At 40.7% G+C, this 22727-nt stretch overlaps 1 protein-coding gene across 1 annotated transcript; it reads right to left on the bottom strand.

Annotated features, from left to right (window-relative positions):
• Window positions 1-4671: 4671 nt before the first annotated feature.
• On the bottom strand, window positions 4672-22646 carry RBM24 (RNA binding motif protein 24). Its single transcript, XM_081919407.1, has 4 exons — window positions 21979-22646; window positions 20971-21094; window positions 17706-17760; window positions 4672-6866 (listed from the first exon to the last, which is right to left on the bottom strand). Exons 1-4 carry the CDS (start codon window positions 22144-22146, stop codon window positions 6524-6526), a joined length of 690 nt encoding a protein of 229 aa, XP_081775533.1. The 5' UTR covers window positions 22147-22646; the 3' UTR covers window positions 4672-6523.
• Between the last annotated feature and the right edge of the window lie 81 nt (window positions 22647-22727).

Below are 22727 nucleotides of genomic sequence, written 5' to 3'. Positions count from 1 at the left end.
ATTTAATCCATGAAAATAGAACCCCTATTGCTGTAATAACTGAAAGTATATTGGATTTTTCCACTATGTTCCTCTAATTGAACTTGTTGCAAATTTTTATCAATTTGATGTAAAACTAATGCACATCTTACCTGTCCAGCACAATGTAGCACTGAATCATAATCTTTTTTAGCCTTTTCTCATATGAAATCGCACTCTTCTGATTGTTATGCATGTCTGTACTCTTTTTCCTTCCATGGTTATAATAGGCAATTTTCATTCTAGCATTCTGGAAATAGAACCAGAATTATACTTTAAATTGTATTATTTTTGTGCATCACTGCTTCCCTACAACTTCCTGTGTCCTGATTCATCCTCGAAATGTTATGAACGGTTTTTAAAAAGTGGTTACTTATATTTTATATCTTGGGGAATGTATTGCTCATGTCTGTTTAGACCACCTTCCAGAATTTGACTAGTATGACCATGCCATGTTATAATTCCTCTGTGTCAAATATATTGGATGATCTAATATGGGAAGGTATAAGATGCTGTGTCACAGTGAGTATTCAGTTCCTTTGGAACTAGGACACCACACCAGCTTCGCCTTTTCCACATAACAGCATTTCTTATTAATAGAGTTCTACATGTCGTCATGGATTATTGACAGCACTTGATAGTTCTGCAGAGCTGCAAGTTATCCTTAATCCAAAAAGCAGGTCTACCTCTCTCTTTTTCAGTTTTAGTAACAGGATTATGAACACATTTCCCCACATGAAGCTACTGGCAAAGGTTGAGTAGATAGTATAAAACCTGAAGTGTTGGGGGGATATTGCAGGCTTGACCCAGCGAGTCCCTTAAATGTGCTGTTAAATGCACACAGCTGTCCTACAAACACTGCTTTTAATTTGTGAAAAGGCTACATACAGGGATAGGGGCTTGAGGCCGCTAGGAGAGGGTGTTGAGGGTGCAAAAGAACAACTGGATCGTGCCCTGCCTAAGACATTCAGAGATCAAGGGAAATGAGCAGCCTTTAAACACGTTGGGGCAGTAAGTGTGATGTTTAAAACATGCTAGTTGGTACAGGTTAACATGTTCAATACATACATAGGCGCCAGTTCCTAGGGGCTGAGTTCCCTTTGTCCCCCACTCATAAAATATTTGAGGGGGCGGAGGTCCCCCCAAGTTGACGGGTATTGCCATTCAAATGGAAGTCAATATGTGTATGTACATAAAGATTATTATGATGGCATGGTTTTCTTTGTAGTTGTTTTCCCCCCTTTTTTGGATTTTATGTTTGCAATTTTTGTTGTACCGGTAATTTTGCATTGAAAATGACAAATAAATAATCAAATGTTTTGTGCACGCCACAACTTGTGATCAATTATGTGGGGTGGGTCTTACCTGGCCCCCCACATTATTTTATTCAAGTTGGCACACCTGAACAGCTACGTTCCTTGCTGAATTCAAAATACTTTTATATTAGGGACTTAGAAGTTATGAAATATAAATTTGTTTCCAAAGGGCATACCACATTAACTTCTTTATTAATCAAGAGGGCTTAGTGCAGTAAGCAATGGTAAATTACTTGAAGAATTGCAGCGAATGTCTGTTTAAAGTAAGAGATAAAATGGATTTAAATATCTGATGGGGGGGGCACGCTTTGAAACAGGCCCAGATATAATATGTGTTTGTTTATTACTCATGAAAAGTCAATCAATCCATATAAGTTTATTATTCTTAGCCATAGACCATGACAAACCCACAGCAACAGTACCAATAAAAGAATACAGATTATACACCCATAATTCAAATCCAGCTTGATTTCTTGGGTCTCTATATAAGAAGCAGGCTAACAGATAATGTGTGATGTCTTCCACCTGGGGTTGACCACAAATGTAAAGTCTATCTGCATAAGGGACCTTGTTGTAGCAACCATCCCAAACTGCAGTGGGGATCACTTGGAAACGCAATTCAATAAAGACATTATTATTTATTAAGGAAACTGGTGAGAGTTTGGTCAAATAACTTAGCTGTAATATACTCTGTTCTCAAGAGTGGGTGCCAAGCGGAAATTTTTGTCTTTCTAATTATTTGCAGGTTCCTTTTTGATTCTACCTAGAAGAGCCAATGCCTTAGTTGACACTTATTCAAGGTTAAAGTAGAACGCAGTTCAGGGAAATAAAAATCTAAAACATCTTGACAAGCTGTTTTCCAGAGTTGGTGGCAGGAGCAAGCCAGCAGTAAATCACACCATATACGTTGCAGTTAACTCTTTATTAGCAAAAACTGTATCTGCACAGGAGTGCCAGGCCTAATGAGCACAGCAACTTATCTCTGTAGTAGGTCTTGCCCCCATGAAGTATTTACTGAGACTGAATGCTTCCACCTCCCCACAGCTGCTGAAGTCCCATCCTCTCTAGGGTTTTCCCCAAGCAATCTGAAACTATGCCTGTGTAAAATTAACTTCTCCCTTCTCATGCCTCTCCTGGTTCCGGGAGACAAGAGTGGGAGGCGAGTGGAGATTGTCACAGCAGGAGGGGGAGATACCTGTGACTCTTCACCTGCCTCTTGGTCTCTCTCCTGTTTTATAGTATACTAAATGAGTTGTAGTTTCCTTAAAATCATTATATGTGGTACACGTGTATTACTAACTATTCTGTCTCAGTATACAGCACCAGTATTAGTTTCTGCAGTTTGTGGAATTAATTAACGGTACATATTCAGTGGGGCAGGTAACAGGGGATTGACTCCTTCAGAAATAAAGACTGCACCTTCTTTCTGATCTAGCACAAGCATAGGCAAACTCGGCCCTCCAGATGTTTTGGGACTACAACTCCCATCATCCCTGACCACTGGTCCTGTTTTCTAGGGATGATGGGAGTTGTAGTCCCAAAACATCTGGAGGGCCAAGTTTGCCTATGCCTGATCTAGCACTACAGCTAAAAAAAGAAGAGGATGTATTGTTAATACCCCTGTTAATACATGTGAGAAAACTGCTGATAAGTTACATCTTACTGAAGACTGAAAAGCACAATTGTTTTCACACTTCACAGCTGCTTCCTGTAAATCTAAAATTCTTATTTTCATTTATTTTAGTGCCTTTCCAGATGTTGGCACAGAAAAACTATTTACTATAAGATTCCTAGAAACACCACTCCCTCAGAACAGTATACTATTCCCATAGTTCTTTTAACTTTCTGCCAACGTAAGTTGTTCAATAAATGTTGCTTCTGGTGTTTTGTAGTGGTCCTGCTTCTTGCCCCCTCAGGATGAAGTTGCATCATTGATATTTTATTTGCTTAAATATACCATAGTAGCATTTAAAAAAATATATCTCCCCATTATCTTCTGAAAACCTTGAGCTTCTTTTGCCTATATGGAGCTGATGGTTCAATAATCCAATAATGAAGGGAGCAAGGAGAGAGTTCAGTGTTTCCCCCTCCATTGCCAGTAGGACCCAGAATGGGGCATTCAGGGCCTGGATGAAAGTGGCTTTGGAGCCAGAGCCCCCAATTCTGGCTCCCCAAGAAACCAAATTGTGTGCTGCTGTTAATAAAATCAGAACTTCCTGCCCTGCCTGGTGTCAGTAGTATGACTTTGGAAGGGGTGGGCAATCCACCACCTCACCCCCTGCCACTGCCTATTAGGATTACTTTGACAATTATAATGGGCATCTGCTACTAAGCCAGAAAGTATCATAGTATTTAGAGCCTGCTACCGTGTGGTGCAGTGGGACGCAGGTGGCGCTGTGGTGTAAACCACTGAGCCTAAGGCTTGCCGATCAGAAGATTGGCGGTTCAAATCCCGGTGACGGGGTGAGCTCCCGTTGTTCGGTCCCTGCTCCTGCCAACCTAGCAGCTCGAAAGCACGAAGTGCAAGTAGATAAATAGGTACAGCTCCGGTGGGAAGGTAAACAGTGTTCTCGTGTGCTGCTCTGGTTTCACCAGAAGCGGCTTAGTCATGCTGGCCATGGAAAACCTGTCTGTGGACGAACATCGGCTCCCTCGGCCTATAGAGTGAGATGAGCGCTGCAACCCCAGAGTCGTTCGCGACTGGACTTAACTGTCAAGGGTCCTTTACCTTTAGTGTATGGTGCAACTGTCACATTTTGTACTGTATAATAAATTCCACAAGTTAATTATGTATTGTATGAAGCAGTACTCGCTTGAGCCTTAAAGCTTAAGATTCGCAGTATTGTACAATACTGAACAAGCCAGTTGTCTTTTGATGTGCATCTTGCTCTTCTCACAACTGAGGAACTTTAGAAAACACATAGAGGCATCTTGATATGGAAGGAATCTTTCTTTTTTTGGCAAGACTAAATAGGTTAGATTCAACAACATTTTTATTTTTTTTTAATACAAGTGTATAGATTAGAAGATTTGAAACATTATAAAGCAATATACATAATAAATAACATGCACATGAGAGTCATGTTATCTACCTCATATAACACTGGCTAGTACTCAAAATACTTAAAAGTCCATAAAAATGCTATCCTGTCTTCCCTTGTACGAAATTGTTCAAGTATAAAAAGAGTTCCAATACAGTGTAAAATATTAAATTCCTTTTTTTAGGTCAAGAATAAAAATTGCAAGTTATTGCAGTTTCACAGGACAATGTAAAGCAGCGTTTCCTAGCAAAGGAATAAAAGTTGTTCTACAGAGATGAAAAGTGGAAAAAAACCTACCCCTTTTTTGATAGGAGGAAATTCTGACAACCTACCCATAACACACTATGTGGATAATTTCATGGGAGTTTATTTCTACATAGCACATTTAAAAATGGAGCTTCAGATTCAGTATTCCATTTATCTAGTTCGAACTAAGTCTCATTAAGTTCAGAGGAAAGGGACTTAGTCCCATTTACATATTACCCCTGTGACACGGGATCTGTTTCTGTGTTGCCCAGTCCTGTGTATTGCCAACACTTTCTATAATTAGGAACCCATCACATTGTAACAGTCACATGGTCAATTCCCACATCACTCTCCTGATCTACATGGTTCCCATTTGCAGGCATTATTGGTGAGCTGTGTGGCCAGACCACAGAAACAGTTCCTATCAGCACAACAGTAATGCATTATTTGGGCCTTACTCCTGAACAAGTGTGTAGAGTATTATAGCTTTATAACCCAATCCTTTGCCAAGCCTTGATTTCTTGGGGGAAAGTTCCACTGAAATCAAGAGCTTTCTTCCAAGAAAAAGGGTTTATGGTTAAGGTGATCGCGGGAAAAGCATGAAACTAGCATTTTTAAGATCAAAACCTTAAAAAAAAAGTATTGAAAGTACCCTTATAAAAAGAGTACTAACAGAATTTAAATAAACCCATGTCAGCATTTTAGTTGATTAGGTTAATATTTTGTATACTATAGCTAAACCTACTAAATAACTTATACCATGAGATGAATACATAATTTTACAGTTTCACATCTAAAGTTGTTTTCTTTAGAGTGCAGCATAGTACAACTTTCAAAATAAATATATCTTTAAATAGCATTACAATTAAGGCACAATATAACCCACTTAGCATTAACCCTTGAAGAACTGCAATCTCAACAAGCAGTCTCATGAGAGACCTATGCTTTTTCCCAATAAATATTTTAAATAGGTATTAAATTGTATATAAATCATTTCCAAAAATAAAATAAAAATTCCCTTAACACAGTTCTTAAAGGTTTAAATTCAGCAAATTTCTTCCTGCCTTTATTCGCAAGCCATGAATAGATACAATAAATAAAAGGAGAAGGCTGTTGTAGTAAAGAGCTGATCCTATTTCAGAATCAGAATAGCTGACACCAGCAGTCAAAGTTTCCTAAAAGTGAAACAGGATGGAGAGAGGGATTAGAATGTGACAAGCTCATCAAACGAGCACAAGTGATGTGTTCTTTCCAGATCGGTCTGTGTTACTGATTGTCTGTACAGCTGTTGCACCCATTAATTCCACATCACTTGCTCCATAGTCCCATTCACACAGAGGACAGATGAGAAAATAACTTTGGTGCCTGTCCACCTTTCCCCCCCACCCCCCCAAAGGCCACGTTCCTTAGTTTGTTCGATGCCCATTAAGAGATAGCCAGAAAGCATTTTTCTTACTCATTCAAACAAAGTTCTGTAGGCCATAATGAAAAGTAGTAATGACAGTCAGTGCTTTCAACATTTAAATAAGAGTCATCTTCAACTTGATACAGGCTACATATTGCTCACCTGGACTTTTTTCCCTGATAATGTAAAATGCATCTTTTACTGTTTTTTTTTTTAATATAAGCTTTTTTTTGTTACTTCTGCCATCCTTTCATGATAGGGATGATGCTTGGACTGATATTACGATTCCCACCCCACAATACCACCCATGATATGGATGCATGCTGTACAAAGACAGTGGAATCTGTTTTTGTAGTAATACACTATTGCATTGTAGCTTTCCTTAAAGCTGGATTGGTTAAGGTTAATTGCCTCTTTTGTAACTATTTCTATTGGAAGGCTTGAAGGTAAAAAGATAGGAAGGGTAAGAAACAGAACTTTCTTCACAAGTTCATCCGCTATTGCATACGGTCTGTTTGCAGCTGTTGTGGCTGGTATTGGCCGAAAGCAGCAGCAGCTGCTGCAGCTGTCCCAGGTGCCGCTGCAGTGATTGGTTGCTGGACTGCATAGCCATAACCCCCGGCTGTGACATATCCTGCAGCAGCTGGGGATGCCGCGTAGGGATACTGGTCATAGGCTGCAGCGGCAGCAGCTGCTGCTGCAGCTGAATACTGAGCATATGCGGCTCCAGTGTAGTCAAGGTAAGGTGTGGTGGAGGCAGCAGCTGCTGTAGGCTGGACATGTGGAATGACTACTCCTGGCTGCACAAAAGCTTGTGGATATACATAATGCGCAGGGATCCTGTTGAAAGACAGAAGGCGAAAGTTAGATCTCACAAGTAAGCCTTACTTCCAGGTTCAGAACTTAAGAACAAACTCAAATTTAGTTGTTGTTATACGCATAGGGTTGCCACAATAACCAATTTCGATGGACAAATTGATCGTCTAAGCAAGAGCCGAAAGGGAAAGGTCTTACTAAAATCAGAACATAATCACCACCACAGTGTTAGTGCCGATTTAACAGCAGCTGATAGTAAGTACTATGAAACATGTTACTAATAATTTTAAATACTTAGAGGGACCTTGAGATGTGTAGGACATCTATTAAAAGAAGGAATAAATGAGATTTCTAGCGATGAGACTGGAGAACACAGGGTTTTAAATTCAACGGGAAGTGACAGGTTCCCCCCACCCCCCAATACTTGCTAAGCAAAGCTAGTGAGCACTTATAAAATTCTTAGCTCCATGAACTGTATTATCAGGTGTGGGGTTTTTTTGTAGTTACGTTACATGTTTAGTTTTACATTGCACGTTTCCTGTAGTCATTTACACGGATCTGAGGAAATAATCGTTTTGTATCGTGGCAACCCTACTTGAATTGCTATGCAGACTCAGCACACATTAATTTCTCTGCAACCTCAGTCACCCTTATTAAAACAAAAAACAAAACAAAAAAACCAACAACACAGGCGACAAAGGAGTTTAAATAGAAGTTCACAAGTGTGGTAAACACAGCAAGAATCACACTTTTCAAACGGAACTATAGTGCAATTCACTCCGTCACAAGAGGCCATTGAGGGGAAGCTACATAGATGCCATTAAAATACACAACAGTGGTCCCTAGGCAAATGTGCACCACACTTTGGAGAGGTTAAGGCCATGAGAGTCAAACCTGTTGTGACAAATCTGGCCACTGGTGTCCTGCTTTGTGCCAGCTTGTTTATTTCTACACAAGACATAGCTTTGGAATGGGTAGGGGCAGGATTATATTCAGGAAGATCTAGTGTTTAACAAAAGCAGAAAAAAATAATATTGTGAGGAACAACCTCACCGTTTTAAAATACATTATTTATTATCCTCCATATTGTGAAGTGTTACTTCTTGTGTGCATGCGCGTGCTCAGTAGTACAGTCAGGGGGTTGGACTGGATGACTGGATGACCCCCGGAGTCTCTTCCATAATATCTATTATGTTGATATTTTTAGCAATGCTGCCACACTCAAAAATACAGCATTTACATAGCATACTGAGCACGCAACATGCTTCATGTATCATCTCAGTAATGCTTACAAGACCACTCTGCAAGGCAGATCAATGTTATTGTGGACGTATGGCTGAAACTGAAGTAATTATTTCCCTAAGACTCCAAAGGAAATATATCGCTGAGATTTGAAAGATGGACTCTTCAATTCACATTCCTTAGCCACTAGCAACCCAGCTCTCAGTTCTCCACCTGTTATAAAAAAATAGACACAGGGATCCTTCATATCACAGGAAACCCAATATGTATTATTTTTACATTAATAGTACCATCTTCAAAGCTTTGACCTGCAACTGAAACTGTATGGGGGCGGGGGGACACTTCTATCCACATGAAGCGCAACTCTAAGGTGATCCAGCAGACACACACGCGCACACACACACACACACACACACAGAGCTCCAGATGCAGAATAAAAGCTTTCAATGTCTCATGCAATGTCAAAAGATTTCCTTTCCAGCTGTTGCACAAGTCAGCTCCACCTGGCCACCCTATATAAATATAGTTAAGATTAATGAGAATATATTTAAATAAAAATTACTTTCATTTAAAGTTGCCAAGAAAGAAAATATTTTCAGCTGAAGAATGCTGCCAACTTCGAAAAGTATTTCCCCCCACTATTTTAAAAGCGAAAATTTGCCTGTTTAGCAACTAATCACTCCCCCTTCAATGCCTGCACCTCAAGCATTGAAATGTTAAAAGTTTAACTAAGAAAAAAATATATTTACATCATCAATCTCCCACTGTCCGTGATGGGAGAACTGCAAAGTGTTAGTGATACATGGAGAAACAGATGAGAACAGAGCAACAAAACTGAATCTTAATCAATGACCTTTACAGATTTATTTATTTTTTAATGGTGATAGCAATTCATCAGTTTTTATGTTGAATCCACTTGCCTGAACCTTCTGTGTATCTAAGGCCGATCTAAATAATAACTTTGTATTCTTGTTGTAATATTTTTAGCTACACAAAAAGATGATTTCCTTATACTGTTTGCTTAAACAAAGATTCCTGAGATTTGCTTCTGTCAAATCTAACAGAGAAGACAGTCTTTAGCAATCATGTGAAGTTCAGTTTATAATATTGGTTGAAAAGAGAACAAAACTAAAACAAACTAACAAACCACCCTCTATCTTTCTCTACATGTCAACAGAAGCACAGTCATCATGGCTCCTGTATCCTTGTTAAAGAAGGGAGACGCATAAATGAATGTACTCCTACTTAAGCTCTTGTGATTTGTTTCTTTTAAAGCCAAGCAACTAACAGGTGGAGAATTATGAAACACTATCCCTTTAGAACCTCTTGGTTTACAATATGCATGAACTCCTTGCAGGCGCCCCACTATTATGCCATTTTGCACGTGGTGATTGACAGGGCAAGCTGCAGTGGGTCTATTTTTGATCATCTGTCATGCGACAAGGGCTTCCAGCTGAGCAAAATGACTTTATAAGGCCAAAGTAAACTTCCATCTGTTGGAAAGGCCAGCATGCAGAGATTGTCATGATACTGAAATGCTAGCTCCTTTTATGCTCAGCAAGGTCAAAAGGTTAAAGAGCAGTTTCCCATTATGCTGCAGAGGCATCTTTATTCAGTGGCTTTAGGAGTGTTATTTTGAACTTATTGTTTGGTATATATTGGTAGGAACAACTGAAACTGTTCTAGATTTCTTCATTGAAAGGAGATAGATTTACTCTGATGTTCTAGAAACAAGCATTTGGTGTACCAGAAATAAGCATTAATACCGCAAACCTCTTCCTATGACTGTAATATGATTGCTTAGGAGGAGTAAGCCTTGCTGAATACAGTAAGGCTAGATTTTGAGGAACTATGCATAGGATCGTGCCACAAACCCAGAAACTTATTTCAGTGGTTTGCTTTTAAGCAAGCGTGCTTTGGATTCCCTATGAGTTGTCTGATTCCATGCAGATTTACTCAGAAGTAACTGCTGCTGAATCGAAGCAATAATTTTGTGGTAAATATTAACCTAATAACTTTTATCATATAATATTGTGGACAAGTCTGTACAGAGCATACAAGACACTGAAAATGGAAATATAATTTAGAAAACATAAATACATCTGCCACGAAACAGTTTGTATCAAAATTTAATAGCCTACGTTTTTGTTTTGTACCCAGATTATTAATGAGGTAGCTAACATGTTTCATAAAGAAGGCCGATCGCCAAAGAATTGATGCTTTTGAATTACGGTGCTGGAGGAGACTCTTGAGAGTCCCATGGACTGCAAGAAGATCAAACCTATCCATTCTGAAGGAAATCAGCCCTGAGTGCTCACTGGAAGGACAGATCCTGAAGCTGAGGCTCCAGTACTTTGACCACCTCATGAGAAGAGAAGACTCCCTGGAAAAGACCCTGGTGTTGGGAAAGATAGAGGGCACAAGGAGAAGGGGACAACAGAGGACGAGATGGTTGGGCAGCATTCTCAAAGCTACCAGCATGACAGGAGTGCCTGGTGTGCTCTGGTCCATGGGGTCATGAAGAGTCGGACATGACTAAACGACTAAACAACAACAACAAATTTCATTCAGGGCTGAAGCAGGAATAGCCTTATTATATCACAGGTGTCCCCTTAAAAAAAACCTTCAAAATAGTCCTTTGAATCTAACCCTCTAATCACAAACTTTAATTACCGTGAAAGATATTGTATAACTTGCATAATATTTTTGAATGGTTTCATTCAACAATTCATAGGTGCCCATTAAATCAGACGTTTTACTCACAATACTATATTTGATCACATGTTATTAATTCCAAGCCCCCAACTGCTTAAAACTGGTAAAGGAAGCTTTGTGGAAACTCACATCTACTTTTTTTTTTAAAAAAGTTAGCTTATATTAAGCCCTATTTTGTCCCTATTGATCACAATGGAAGCATGTTCAATAGAAGCACATAAAGCCTTAGACAAATGTAAATAAAAACAAAAGAATGAGAGTTTTCTGGTAAGTCACTGATAAAGCACAAACATTTCACCACTGATAAAGCCTTGAATTCAAAAGCATTTCATTACTGATAAAAACATACATACATGTATGTTTTTATAAGCTGCACAACTACACACATTTACCTGGGAGTAAATTACACTGAACTAAACAGGGCTTACTTCTGAGTAGACCTGCATAGGACTGCACACCAGGTAAAACATAGGTAAGAAAAACAGGCCCTTTCCCCAGCAGCTGCATGTAACACAGAAGCACGAATTGTTATGTTAACCTTACAGACTTTCCAGGAAATAACAAAACGTAAATTGGTAGGCCCAGTGTCCTTTCCACCTCCTTTTAAATTGAAGATAGCACAAATATTCAGAAAGTTAGAAAAAAGCAACCAGCAGCATTAAACAGAGACTTCCAGATCTTAACTTGCAAAATATATTAGCTCTGGCAAATGGGATTTGCTCACCGCTGTATCTTTTAAGTGTTTGAAAGTTTGCCCTTGCAAAATCGTTTCAGTCAAAAAGTTACCCATATTCTCCTATCTACACTGCAATTTTTATAAGGACCCATGGAGTGGGGGGAGTTCTGCTGCACAAGTGGAAATCTTTGTGCTGATAGGATGGTTACAAGCAGCGGGATGGATAAAAGTCTCACCAATATTTTCTCTATACTTGGGGAATGAAGTTTACTTTTACGTTTCAATTTTAATGGCAGACTCCAACTCCAATGTTTTAGATAATATACGGTAGGCAAGTTCCTCACTGTATCCAGAGTCAAAATTGCTTTTTAAAAGTAGTTCTGATTGTTCAGGTATTCTGTTAAATGTTTATACAGTGGTACCTCAGTTTCTGAATGGCTCTGTTGACGAACATTTTGGTTTTCGAACGAAGTTAACGCTCCGGTTTTCTAACGTGCTTCGGAAGTTGAACATGAAACACTGCTTCAATATTGAGTGTTCCATTTTGAGGATTCTGTACTGAGTTTTGTTTTTGAATGTTTCGGAACTCGAACAGTCTTCCGGAACAGATTACGTTCGAAAACCGAGGTATCACTGTACAATTTGTGTGCATGTATAGTGTTTTTTCTCTGCTGTGGTTGGCTTGACACCATAGTTGTAACTATTTTTTATGGTCTGTAGACCAAATAAACTGAAAGTAATGTTTTTAGCAGGCACACAATGAGGTTTGCAGTGGGTACAATGAGCCACAGGGCCACTCTTTTCTCTTACCCATAACCCAAACCTTTTGTGGTAAAATTGCACTCCTGGTACATTTTTCATTTCAGGTATTCCTACAACCAGTGCTTTTTTCAGGGAGTACTCAACGGTATGCAGTAATGGAGCCTCTTTTTGTTGTTAAAAAGTGTGGCACTTACGGTAACAACTTCATGGTGAGTACCGGCACCTATTTTTCTAGGGAAAAAAGCACTGCCTACAATGTAGTACATTACAACTGTGCAGGTAACAAATAATGTCCCCAAATTTCAGCCACTTTCCATTTAGAGTAGGGTTGCCTAACTTGGGAACCTCAGGTCTTGTTGGACTCCCAAGTGCCACCAGCCACAACTAGCATGGCCAATACTCAGGGAGTTGTAGTGAACAATGCCTGGAGAGCAACAGGTTAGGCATCTCTTAATTTAGCACTTTTGTACTTTATTTTTGCCTGGGATAAAAATAAATCTCAAGAAAACCAACTGAATTTTACACACAGAGTGCTTATTTGTCGCAGCCAATGTAACGTGTGCATAAACAATTTCTAACAAGAAATGAACCAGTGATGCAGCAATGCCAGAGGTTTTATTTTGATTATTTTTTAACCCTATTTTTTGTATGGGACTATGTTCTTGTTTTGCAACACACACAAAATGTCCTGTGGCTTCTTCAAACAAAAATTGGTCCATGGAAGCAAACTTAAGTGCTCTTTTTCTGACACAATACACATGGCTTCGCTATGGGACATTGTACTACCCAGAGAAACATTTGAATTTAGATTGGGGTCCCAATAAAACCATTTGTGTTCTGTTTCCCAGGGGTGTGGGCTACTGTCTACAACTACTGTACTGTAAAAAAAAAATCCCAGAAGAGGCTGCATATATATATAAATAGCACCAGCTAATTATGGTGGCAATAACAATGGATCATACAAAATATGGGTAGTAAAAAATTCAAAACTGGCCATCACCAGATCATCATGCTTTACATTAAAAATGAGTTTCAAGTACCAAAATTTACGTGAACAAAAACAACACTCTAGTTATACTAAGATTTCTAAGAAATGAATTAAGCAAATGTTTTTGAACTAAACCACAACCAGTTGGAGGAGAAGAAACTGAGGGTCCAGAAGGCACTAACTTCTGGCTTTATAGGGAAGCAATGTTATGGAAGCATATACATAGGGAGGTTCTCTCACTATGCTTAAACCCTTTTAAATTACACTGAATCCGACTAACAGTAGCTGAGGACAAAATACAGCAGGGCACTCACTTTTCTATCAGTACCAATGGCCTGCATTCTGGAAATGGCAGAATATCAGGAAAGAAAACTTGTATTACAAATTAGTAGGGGCAGCCACTATGACCTTTACATAAATTGTTAAGACATTTACCTATTAATGCAACAATAGGCAAAAAATGCTATTCAAAAACAAAGGAAGTATGAGGTGTTTCCCCCCCCTCCAAAAGTAAAATACCAAAGGGGGGGAATATTACTATACTACTATACTATACATCCATACTAAAACAGTGGAAGGGAGCGGATGGTGCTGTGGTCTAAACCACTGAGCCTCTTTGGCTTTCTGATCAGAAGGTCAGCAGTTCGAGTCTGCGCAATAGGGTGAGCTCCCCTTGCTCGGTCCCAGCTTCTGCTTAACCTAGCTGTTTGAAAGCACACCAGTGCAAGTACTTAAATAGGTACTGCTCCGGCAGGAAGGTAAACAGTGTTTCCATGCGCTCTGGCACTCGTCACTGCATTCTGTTGTGCCAGAAGCAGTTTAATCATGCTGGCCACATGACCCAGAAAGCTGCCTGTGGACAAACGCTGGCTTCCTCAGCCTGAAAGCAGAGATGAGTGCTGCACCCCATAGTCACCTTAGATGGGTCTTAACCATCCAGGGGTCCTTTACCTACCAAAACAGTATTAAAACCTTACCTAGTAAAACAGTAAAAGCATTTCAAAATGCCCACTTAGGGTCTGATTTCCTCACTATTCATCGCGTCTACCACCTCATATATTTGCACTGTTTTCAAATGAAAATTGATGTGACCATTGGAAGGAAGTTACTTAATGGCGACTTTTGATCAACAGCTTAGTCTTTTTAAAAACAATCCTGCAGATTTGCACACCACAGAAAAAGTGATAGAACACATAGCACACTTTTTTCAATGAATTAAAAAGTTTAAATCAAGGGGTTTCAGTGTGGTGCCCACAGGCATACATGTGCTGAGAGAGACCTTTGTTGGTGTCCACGAGGTCCCCTTTCTCACTGAAGTTAGTTTTGAAAGCAGCATTCTATTACAGACAATATAATGGCTAGCAATGTGTGCTTCGCTAAAGTGTATGTCTGGTGCCCATGGCAGTTTCTCCAGTTTGCAAAGGTGCCCGTGAGCCCGAAAAGGTTGGCAAGCCCTGGGTTCAAATACAGTGTTGCATATTCAATCTATTTTAAAGTGTAACTCAACCATATGCACAACCTGTCAAATAAGACTTTTATTCGTTCAGTTACAATATAGCCCTACAAGCAAGCTACTTTAAAATTGTTTTGCGTACAGCACAATGCTATCCATGCATACTCACAGACCTTGATGGGACATAATATCAGCAGGATCGCAACTATCCAGATACTTCTAAGTAGCCAATCTCAGAAATTGAGTATTAGGGCATATTCCAATTACGCGTTCCAGTTACATGTGTTTAAGTTTATATGCTGGTCACTTTGACTGCGATTGTGATCTGATTGCTAAGTTTTTTGTGCTGGTGAATGTCTTTGTTCATTCCAGATACAGTACTCCAGTTGAATGGGGGAGCTCTAATATTGAGAAAAAGTCTTTCCTCCAATACACACACTACCAAGGCATCAAGTGACTCGATAAAAACAAAATGCTGTTTACATGGAATTGCTCCACCCTCTTAAGAAATAGATGGGACACAATTATATGAAAAAAAATCATGTGCTGGCTATACAAGCCTTATATCGGTTGATGAAATATCCAACTTACGTCTTCCTCACATATCTTGTTTGTGGATTGGGCTTTAATTGGGTGGCAATCAGGGGTGGAGAACCTAAGCCCTATGAGCCTATCTAGGTCCAGCACAGGTCCCTCAAAGCTTTTACCCCAAACCATATTGCATGTGCAGTCACATGCAGCATCACAGGACATGTAAGGACAGGGGTGCCTACAAAGGAACAATTGCCAGCTTGTTTGAAAAGTTCCCAGTTATTCCATTGCAAGCGGATCTTGCTGACAGCTGACTGGTGGTCATAGTAAGACCTACCAGCATCAGCTGTACTAAGGAGTTCACCATTGGGATTAAAACGGCACCTGGAAATAGACTTCAGAAGGACTTGCCATAACCACTGATCCATGAGAATATTTCAATTTTACAGGTGGGAGAATCTTAATATTTGATTCGCTAGCTAGGTTCCATTCCCCACTCTTGCTACACACACTTACCTATGAGTAAGTAAGTCCCATTAAATTCAGTAGGATTCCTTTCTGAGTATGCATATATAGGATCTGTGACGTTAGTCTCTTTAGCCGGTGTCTGCTAGCCCAACCATGTTAATAGACCAGCTAAAGAACAAACTGGGTATTTAACATTTCCAGTTTTCAAAAATGTAAATAGCAGCTGGGGGTGATCAGGATAAGAGTATGCAGGAGGGGTCCGTGTGTGTTACCCTTTCCTCCCATGCTGCGTTCTTGATTAAACAACCCCACCGTTTGTGGGGAAGTTTCCATTGACGCCAATGAAGCCATCTTCTGGAGGAGGGACATTTTAATTGAGACTTCAGTGAGAGAGGAAAGGGTTAAAACCCTGCCCAGCTCTGCTCCATAAACTTGCAGGCTCTTGGGCTCTGTTCTTGGTTTAATAAAATGCCAGGAGAATGTTATATGTCACTACAGGTGCCACAAAATACCTGCTCCACATTTGTAAGAACTTGATCATTTAGTGTGGCAGTACCTACACTTCGGAACTTCCTGCCTGTTGATATCAAGCAGGAAAACTTTCTCTGTATTCTTTTCATCACCTGACAAAAACATTCCTGTTTAGACAAGCCTACCCAGATGCTTAGAAGTGCTGGTGTGAATTTTAATCTGTTTTCGCATTTTAGCATCTTATATGTTTTAATGTATTGGAAATTTTTCCTGATTTTACCTTTTTGCAACCCACTTTGGAGGTTTTTATTACAATAAAGTGGAGTATAAATTTCATTAAATAGAAATAAATAAATGTAATATATACTTTGGACTTGGTTTAGGCAGTCAGCAACATGGTTGCTAGTGTCTCATTTCAAGATATATAGTGTTTCAAAACTATTCTCAAATAAGCATGCGTGCTTAAAGTTCATCCCCCCTCCTTTCCTTGCTAAGTATTCAACTAACTTTTTGTCACAGGCCTTACTCAACAAGAATCAAAGAGGAGACAGCGTACAAGACACTCAAGCAAGCAGATGTCACCTCCAACTTTGATGCTTAATTGCAGAATAAAAATGCACAGCAACTTTAGGAATAACATATGTTTAAGTAAATCTGCGGAAGGCTAAATATATATACGTATTATCTAATGGGAAAGTGCATGTGGACGCACATTGTTAATACAGGGAGCTCCAAACCCTTCCCAAGGAACAAAACCAAAACTGTAACATGCAAGCAATGTTGATTTTTCTTTTTTTTAAAAAAAGAAATCAAAAAAGAAACCACACAAATTTAGCACTCACTACAAAGTACGGTTAAAAAATAAATATAAAAAAAGAAGTCACAGGCTTCAGCTTGAAAGCAAGAGGGGGGAAAAAAGTCCTTTCGCTCCCCATGGCAAAGTCAACACTTCTCCACAAAACCAAAATGAAAAGACCACCAAAAAACTTTCACTACAGCTCTCTCAATAAATAAAAGCACACAGTTTAGCTATCAACACCACTTCATTACTGTAATAAATAAATAAAAAAGCACACGGATATCTATTGACTATATAGAAAAAAAACATACATGCATCGTTAATCACCATTTTAGCTTGGTTTGTGTGTTTGAGTCTACTGGTTACAGAGTTTAATTCCAAACAGAACTATTCCACCTCTTATCATCATATCCTTCTCATCAGTTATCTTAACTGTAAACGATCCCTGTCAGATTAGAAAGAGATAAATAACATTGAGTCAACCTGAAGAAAAATACCGAATGGGGCACAGTGGCTTATTAAAAGGCACACCTTGTTTACCACATGATCTTACGAGCATGGGGGCTGCTTGAGTGCAAGGCTGGCATGCATCTTACACCACTTGACTCGGATATAGTATTTATTTAGAGAATTATCAATGAAGTGATGGCATTTTAAATCTGGAAATTTGAAAAATATAATTTTATTTCCAACGGTCACGTTAAGACGTACACGCTATATTGTTCCCACCCCCAAATATGAGCTTAAGGCAGACTTACCCAAAAGGCCTCTGTATTAATGCTGGGTGGAGCTGCTGAACACCAAAGGCAAAACCTAACAACAAAACACATCACATTCTCTAGGTGAGCATTGCATTTACTTCACGTGAAAGTTCTAATAATCACCCTGCGAGCATTCTCAGTGAAGAGGAATATGTCACAGCATAAGCCTACTCATGTATACTCAGAAGTAAGTTTCACTGCATTCAGTGGGGCCTACTCTCAGGTCGCATGAATAGGATCACCGTCTTAATAAACTGTGCAGTATTGATTTTAGGTAAACAAATCAGACGAAAAACTGTGATCTGATGCCATATGGTTTGAATACCTTGATAAGATCAGCTTTATAAAGTACGAAAGTATTTCTCTCTCGAGCATTATAATGTAGAATTAATGAGCAATTACTTCTGGCAAACTGCTGTAGCCTGGAGCAGACGTTAACATTCACCATCTTCTAAACTTGGATGCATGCCCCTCTCCTGTACGAATTTCAATTTGCCATTCATGGTTTGAGTTAGCCATGGTACAGGGTTATATACCTGCACTGGCACTAACCCTATGGTCAACACTAATCAAGATAATCCAGACAGTGCTGATGCAGAGATAACGTCACACTCTTAAGACAAACCATGGAAGTGAAAGGCATTCTGGCAAGAGTGAGGGGGGAACTTGCAAGTCAGTTGCACACTCCTGATCTCCTAACCACGATTCACTGCACCAAGCTGGTTTGATCCCAGCTTGATTATACAAACTACAGTCTAAACTAACCAGAGCCCCACCCCCCTTTTTGAGTTTGGACATAACAATAAACTGAGAAGGGAGTACAGAAGCTGAGCCTCACTTCTGCTCAAACATGACATGGAGGCTTTCAATCTCCTGTTTGTGGCCATACCAGATGAGAAGGGAGTGCAGAGGCAGAGGCTCATTTCTTCTTATTCGCACAGTAGTAACGGATGGTTTAGTGTTATATCTGAAATGGGCTGGTCTGATTAATCACTGTTTACTCAAGTATTTAAACACATCGTTTGGCTGCCTGTGTTTACAACATCTTCTCAGTAATCACTTTTATAAGCTGATTCTATAGGGCAGTAGCAACTATGATATATCAATTTATAGACTGTGCCAATTCATAGTTAGTACAAATTACAGTTCACAAGCCCACTTCAAAATCTTGGTTTCCACCTCTGGTTTACTAAACAATTGCATGGTTTAGCATGATGTCTGAACTGAGGCACTGTAGAGAAGCAACGGAGGCTCACATACAATCCCGTTAAGAGTTATAGGATATTTCCTATGGATTCCAATGTGTAAGCAAGATACAGTAATCCAAAACAAAAAGCAGTTGCTTGGTACCTCAGATAAATAAGGAGTTACTGTAACATTACAACCATGTTGGCCACCTTGTTAACAGATTAGTTCAGAATGGTTTCTGCACAATTTCACTATCAAGGACCCACTGGCGGTAATAGAATGGTTAAAATGGAGGTGTCTGGGACAATGGGATAAAACAACCCTTAATGCTTGCAGTGGAAGAGATTTATAAGAATGGACTGGTGTGTTAGAGGGAGCATGAAATTCTGTTGAAGCTCAGCCATTGGATTTTAGGAACCCTGGTGGTTACTATGCCAATTGTTCACATTCCCCTAATAGCCCTAAATAAAAATCTCCAGCCTTTAACTTCTAAAATCAGAAGCATTATGCTGGAACCCGTTGCACTAATTCCACATATGGAGATGTGTGGCGGCTGACTGTAAAAAATATTATGCACTCATTCGAAGGCTGAGCTCTGGTACGCACTAAGGACAGCTTCCAAGGTTAAACGGTAGCTCAGATTCAGCTCACGTTATCCCCAACCTTTACTTAGAAAACAAAACCAAGTAGTTTTTTTATCCCATGAATACCAATACTGAGTCCAGCAAGACCACGAAGCCCATAATACACTCTGGTTTTTCTTATTGACATGGGAAAGTATGTTTCTGTAAATGCAAAACGGGAATCTGCCCTCACAAATAATTGGAAGCCATTCCAGGTGGTCACTTCTGCTTAGACTGGACAAAAAAGTTGGCATCCGTCTGCCAAAGATGGCGGGAAGTGACGACGTTAACTGCCAATGCAGTAGGCACCCTGGTGCACCATGTAGCAGGTGGACATTTGCACTATTTTTAAAAAAATTATTAAATTTATATATGTCCAACATTACAGGAGCACATTGTATAAGTAAGCCTCCAGCATGTCCTCTTGGGAACAGGTTTCAGACCCAGAAATTTATATTCATCTAAAATAGCAGAATTCATCTCCAATAAACCATGGTGCCACTGTTTTAATTTGCTTAAAGTTTCAAAGGAGGACATTCGTTTAAGTAATGTACCACTCAAAACATGCAGAAAAATATCGAGTGTGTACCTAGTCCTATGTATCTACTATTTATGCGCATAAAGGCTATATAATCTTATGCACATTTATTTGGGAAACAATGCATCAGTGAGACCTAACTACAAGTAAGCTTACAGAGGACCAAGGTGCAAGTTTTTAATATGAGGAAAATGTCAATAATGCACATTTTCTGCACATATACAAATTATACTTCAAGGCTGTGGTTTCTGAACTCATACCCCTATTTCTGGGAAACCTCTTACCAAAACATTTGTTTTGTGAGGGAGTGTGTAAGGCTCCCTGTAAACACAACTGATGTGCACAATGACTTGCAGATCCAGACAAAAGGATATTCAAAAATATTTTACCAAGGAAAGCCCCCCTTTCCCATTTTTCTCTTAGTGAAGTGTGTTTGTCTGTTTTGTGTGTACACTCACAGGAGAATAAGCCCCGCCACAGCACAGCTTCTGGAAGTAGTGGTTTACTTCCACAGCTCCAGCATATAACCCTCATGGAAGTATCTTATGTCTCCCACCACAAACACTCATAGGAGACCCCATGGTTTTATGCAGTACTGTCACTCTGACAAATCCAGCATTCATATTTGTGTTACTGCATCTTCCATCATATCATATCACATCAAGTTTAGTAGGCTGCATTAGCACAAGATTTGGCACAAGCCATCTTTAACATGTCTTGGCCAGCATGAGAGGCAGACTTGGGGGGGCGGAGGCATTTTAATTGCAAGAATTGTGCTCCTTTCAGGAATCGGGACCCAATCCTCAAGCTATTCGTTCTGAAGTAGCTTCACTGAAATAGGATATGGTTATAAGTTTTCATTCTCTGCTCGGCTGATAAGAAGCCAGGTAAGGAGGACAGAGACTGTTCTTACCTGGCTGCATTATCCTTGGTTTTGCTCCTAGGTACGCTAGGTTCACATTAGCCTTTCTGCCATCAATGATTGGGTTAGGATCTTTGCAGGCCCTTTCAGCAGCAGCTCTGTCAGCCATGGTTACCTTGACAATAAACAGCGCAGGATATCAGAACTCATGTATTTGACATGACTTATATAGTACAGTAAGGTGGTGCAATGTGAAATGGAACACCGTTTTCAAGAGGCTCTCTCCGAACTTACCCAAATGAAAACGCTACTGCTATAACAACACAGCAACTTTAGGATTTTTGTGGGTTTTTATTTTTTAATTACTCTCACACAAAAATCAGGCTATATTTGAAGCGCCTGTCATTTCCCAGAGCACGGAATTGGAATTTTGCAGGCACCGAACACCCACTGACACAGTAGCATGTGCTGCAGCAGATAAAAATACGAACGTGTCATATCAGCCTGTAACCAGCTGGCTCCATCGGATGCCAAAATTTCACTAGCAACTTTTCATATGCAAGTTATGATGCAAATCTCATCTGAAGGGCACAGAACTCATTTCCCCCCCACCCCAACCCAGGGTTTCCTTTCCTTTCCTTACCCTCTAGAAAAGAAAGAAGGGGTCAAAATACACAATCCCGTCGACAGGGGAAAAGGAGACACCTCGCAGTTCATGTCAGTATTTATTGCGCCTATCAGCCAGCTGCTTTTCCAATCCGTTGCTCACAACAAGTTTTACTTAACTTCCAGGAAGTTCACTCGGCTCACCTGCTCTACCCATCCCAGTCGCCTGACGATCACGCTTCCCCTTCTCCTCCACGCTTTTTTTTTTTTTTTTTTGAGAGGACGACGACACGAGACGAGATCCAAAAATATCGCCGAGTGTCTCCCTTTCCCCCTTTCCCACCCCCCGCCTCCTGCCAGTTGGGTTTCGGTAGCTGCGTTAGCCGCTCTCCAGGCGCGCCCGCACATCCACACGTTACACGATCCACCCATCCCCGCACCCTTCGCACTTACAAATCCGTATCCCCGGGATTTGCCCGTCTGCCTGTCGGTGATGACCACGGCTTCCTCGATCTCCCCGAACACCTCGAAGTACTTGCGGAGGCTGGAGTCCGTGGTGTGGTAGGGGAGACCCCCGACGAAGATCTTGGTGTACGTGGTGTCTTTCTGCGTCGTGTGCATCTTCCAAAAAAGATGCCGCTCTCCTCTAGCTACAAGCCCCGCGCAAGCGAGGGCTGCTGGTGGCGGCGGTGGAAAAGAAAGGAAAAGTACAAAAAAGAAGGAGGGGAAAGACTCCGCGGCGAGTTGGGTGGGCTTTGCGCGTGCCGCCGCCGCTCACTTCCAGCCAACTTCTCCCACCTTCCGCAGAGACTGCCCCGTTTTATATCTCGTCTCTGGCTTGTCAGCTCTTTCCTTGCCCTTCAGGTAGGCAGGAGGCGTCGGGAGCTGCCTTGAGGTAGACGCTGTTCACGAGGAGGCGGAGAAGGTGGCGGCAGCGACCACAGCAAGGAAACGCACCAGGGCCCAGCCGCAGGCGACTCTGCTGCCTCCTGCCGCCTTTGGCTTTCCTCTAAAAAGCCGCCAGGCGCGACCTCCCCAACTCTCGCTGCTCCGCCCTCCCTCCAGCAAAGCGGGGCGGGGAGCCGGGCGGGGCCGGCCCGGCTATTGGCCGCTTCCTCGGCGCGCCGCTGCCACCCGGCCGTTGGAAAGGAACAGCTGCTGCTGTGTCTGTGCGCGCGTGCGCGCGTCTGTGTGCGCGCCTC

Source organism: Podarcis melisellensis (assembly GCF_964234715.1).
Source record: "Podarcis melisellensis genome assembly, chromosome: 7".
NCBI classification, from domain to species: Eukaryota; Metazoa; Chordata; class Lepidosauria; order Squamata; family Lacertidae; genus Podarcis; species Podarcis melisellensis.
The sequence above is the reverse complement of the archived record's forward strand: the minus strand, read 5'-3'. Positions and strand labels throughout refer to the sequence as shown.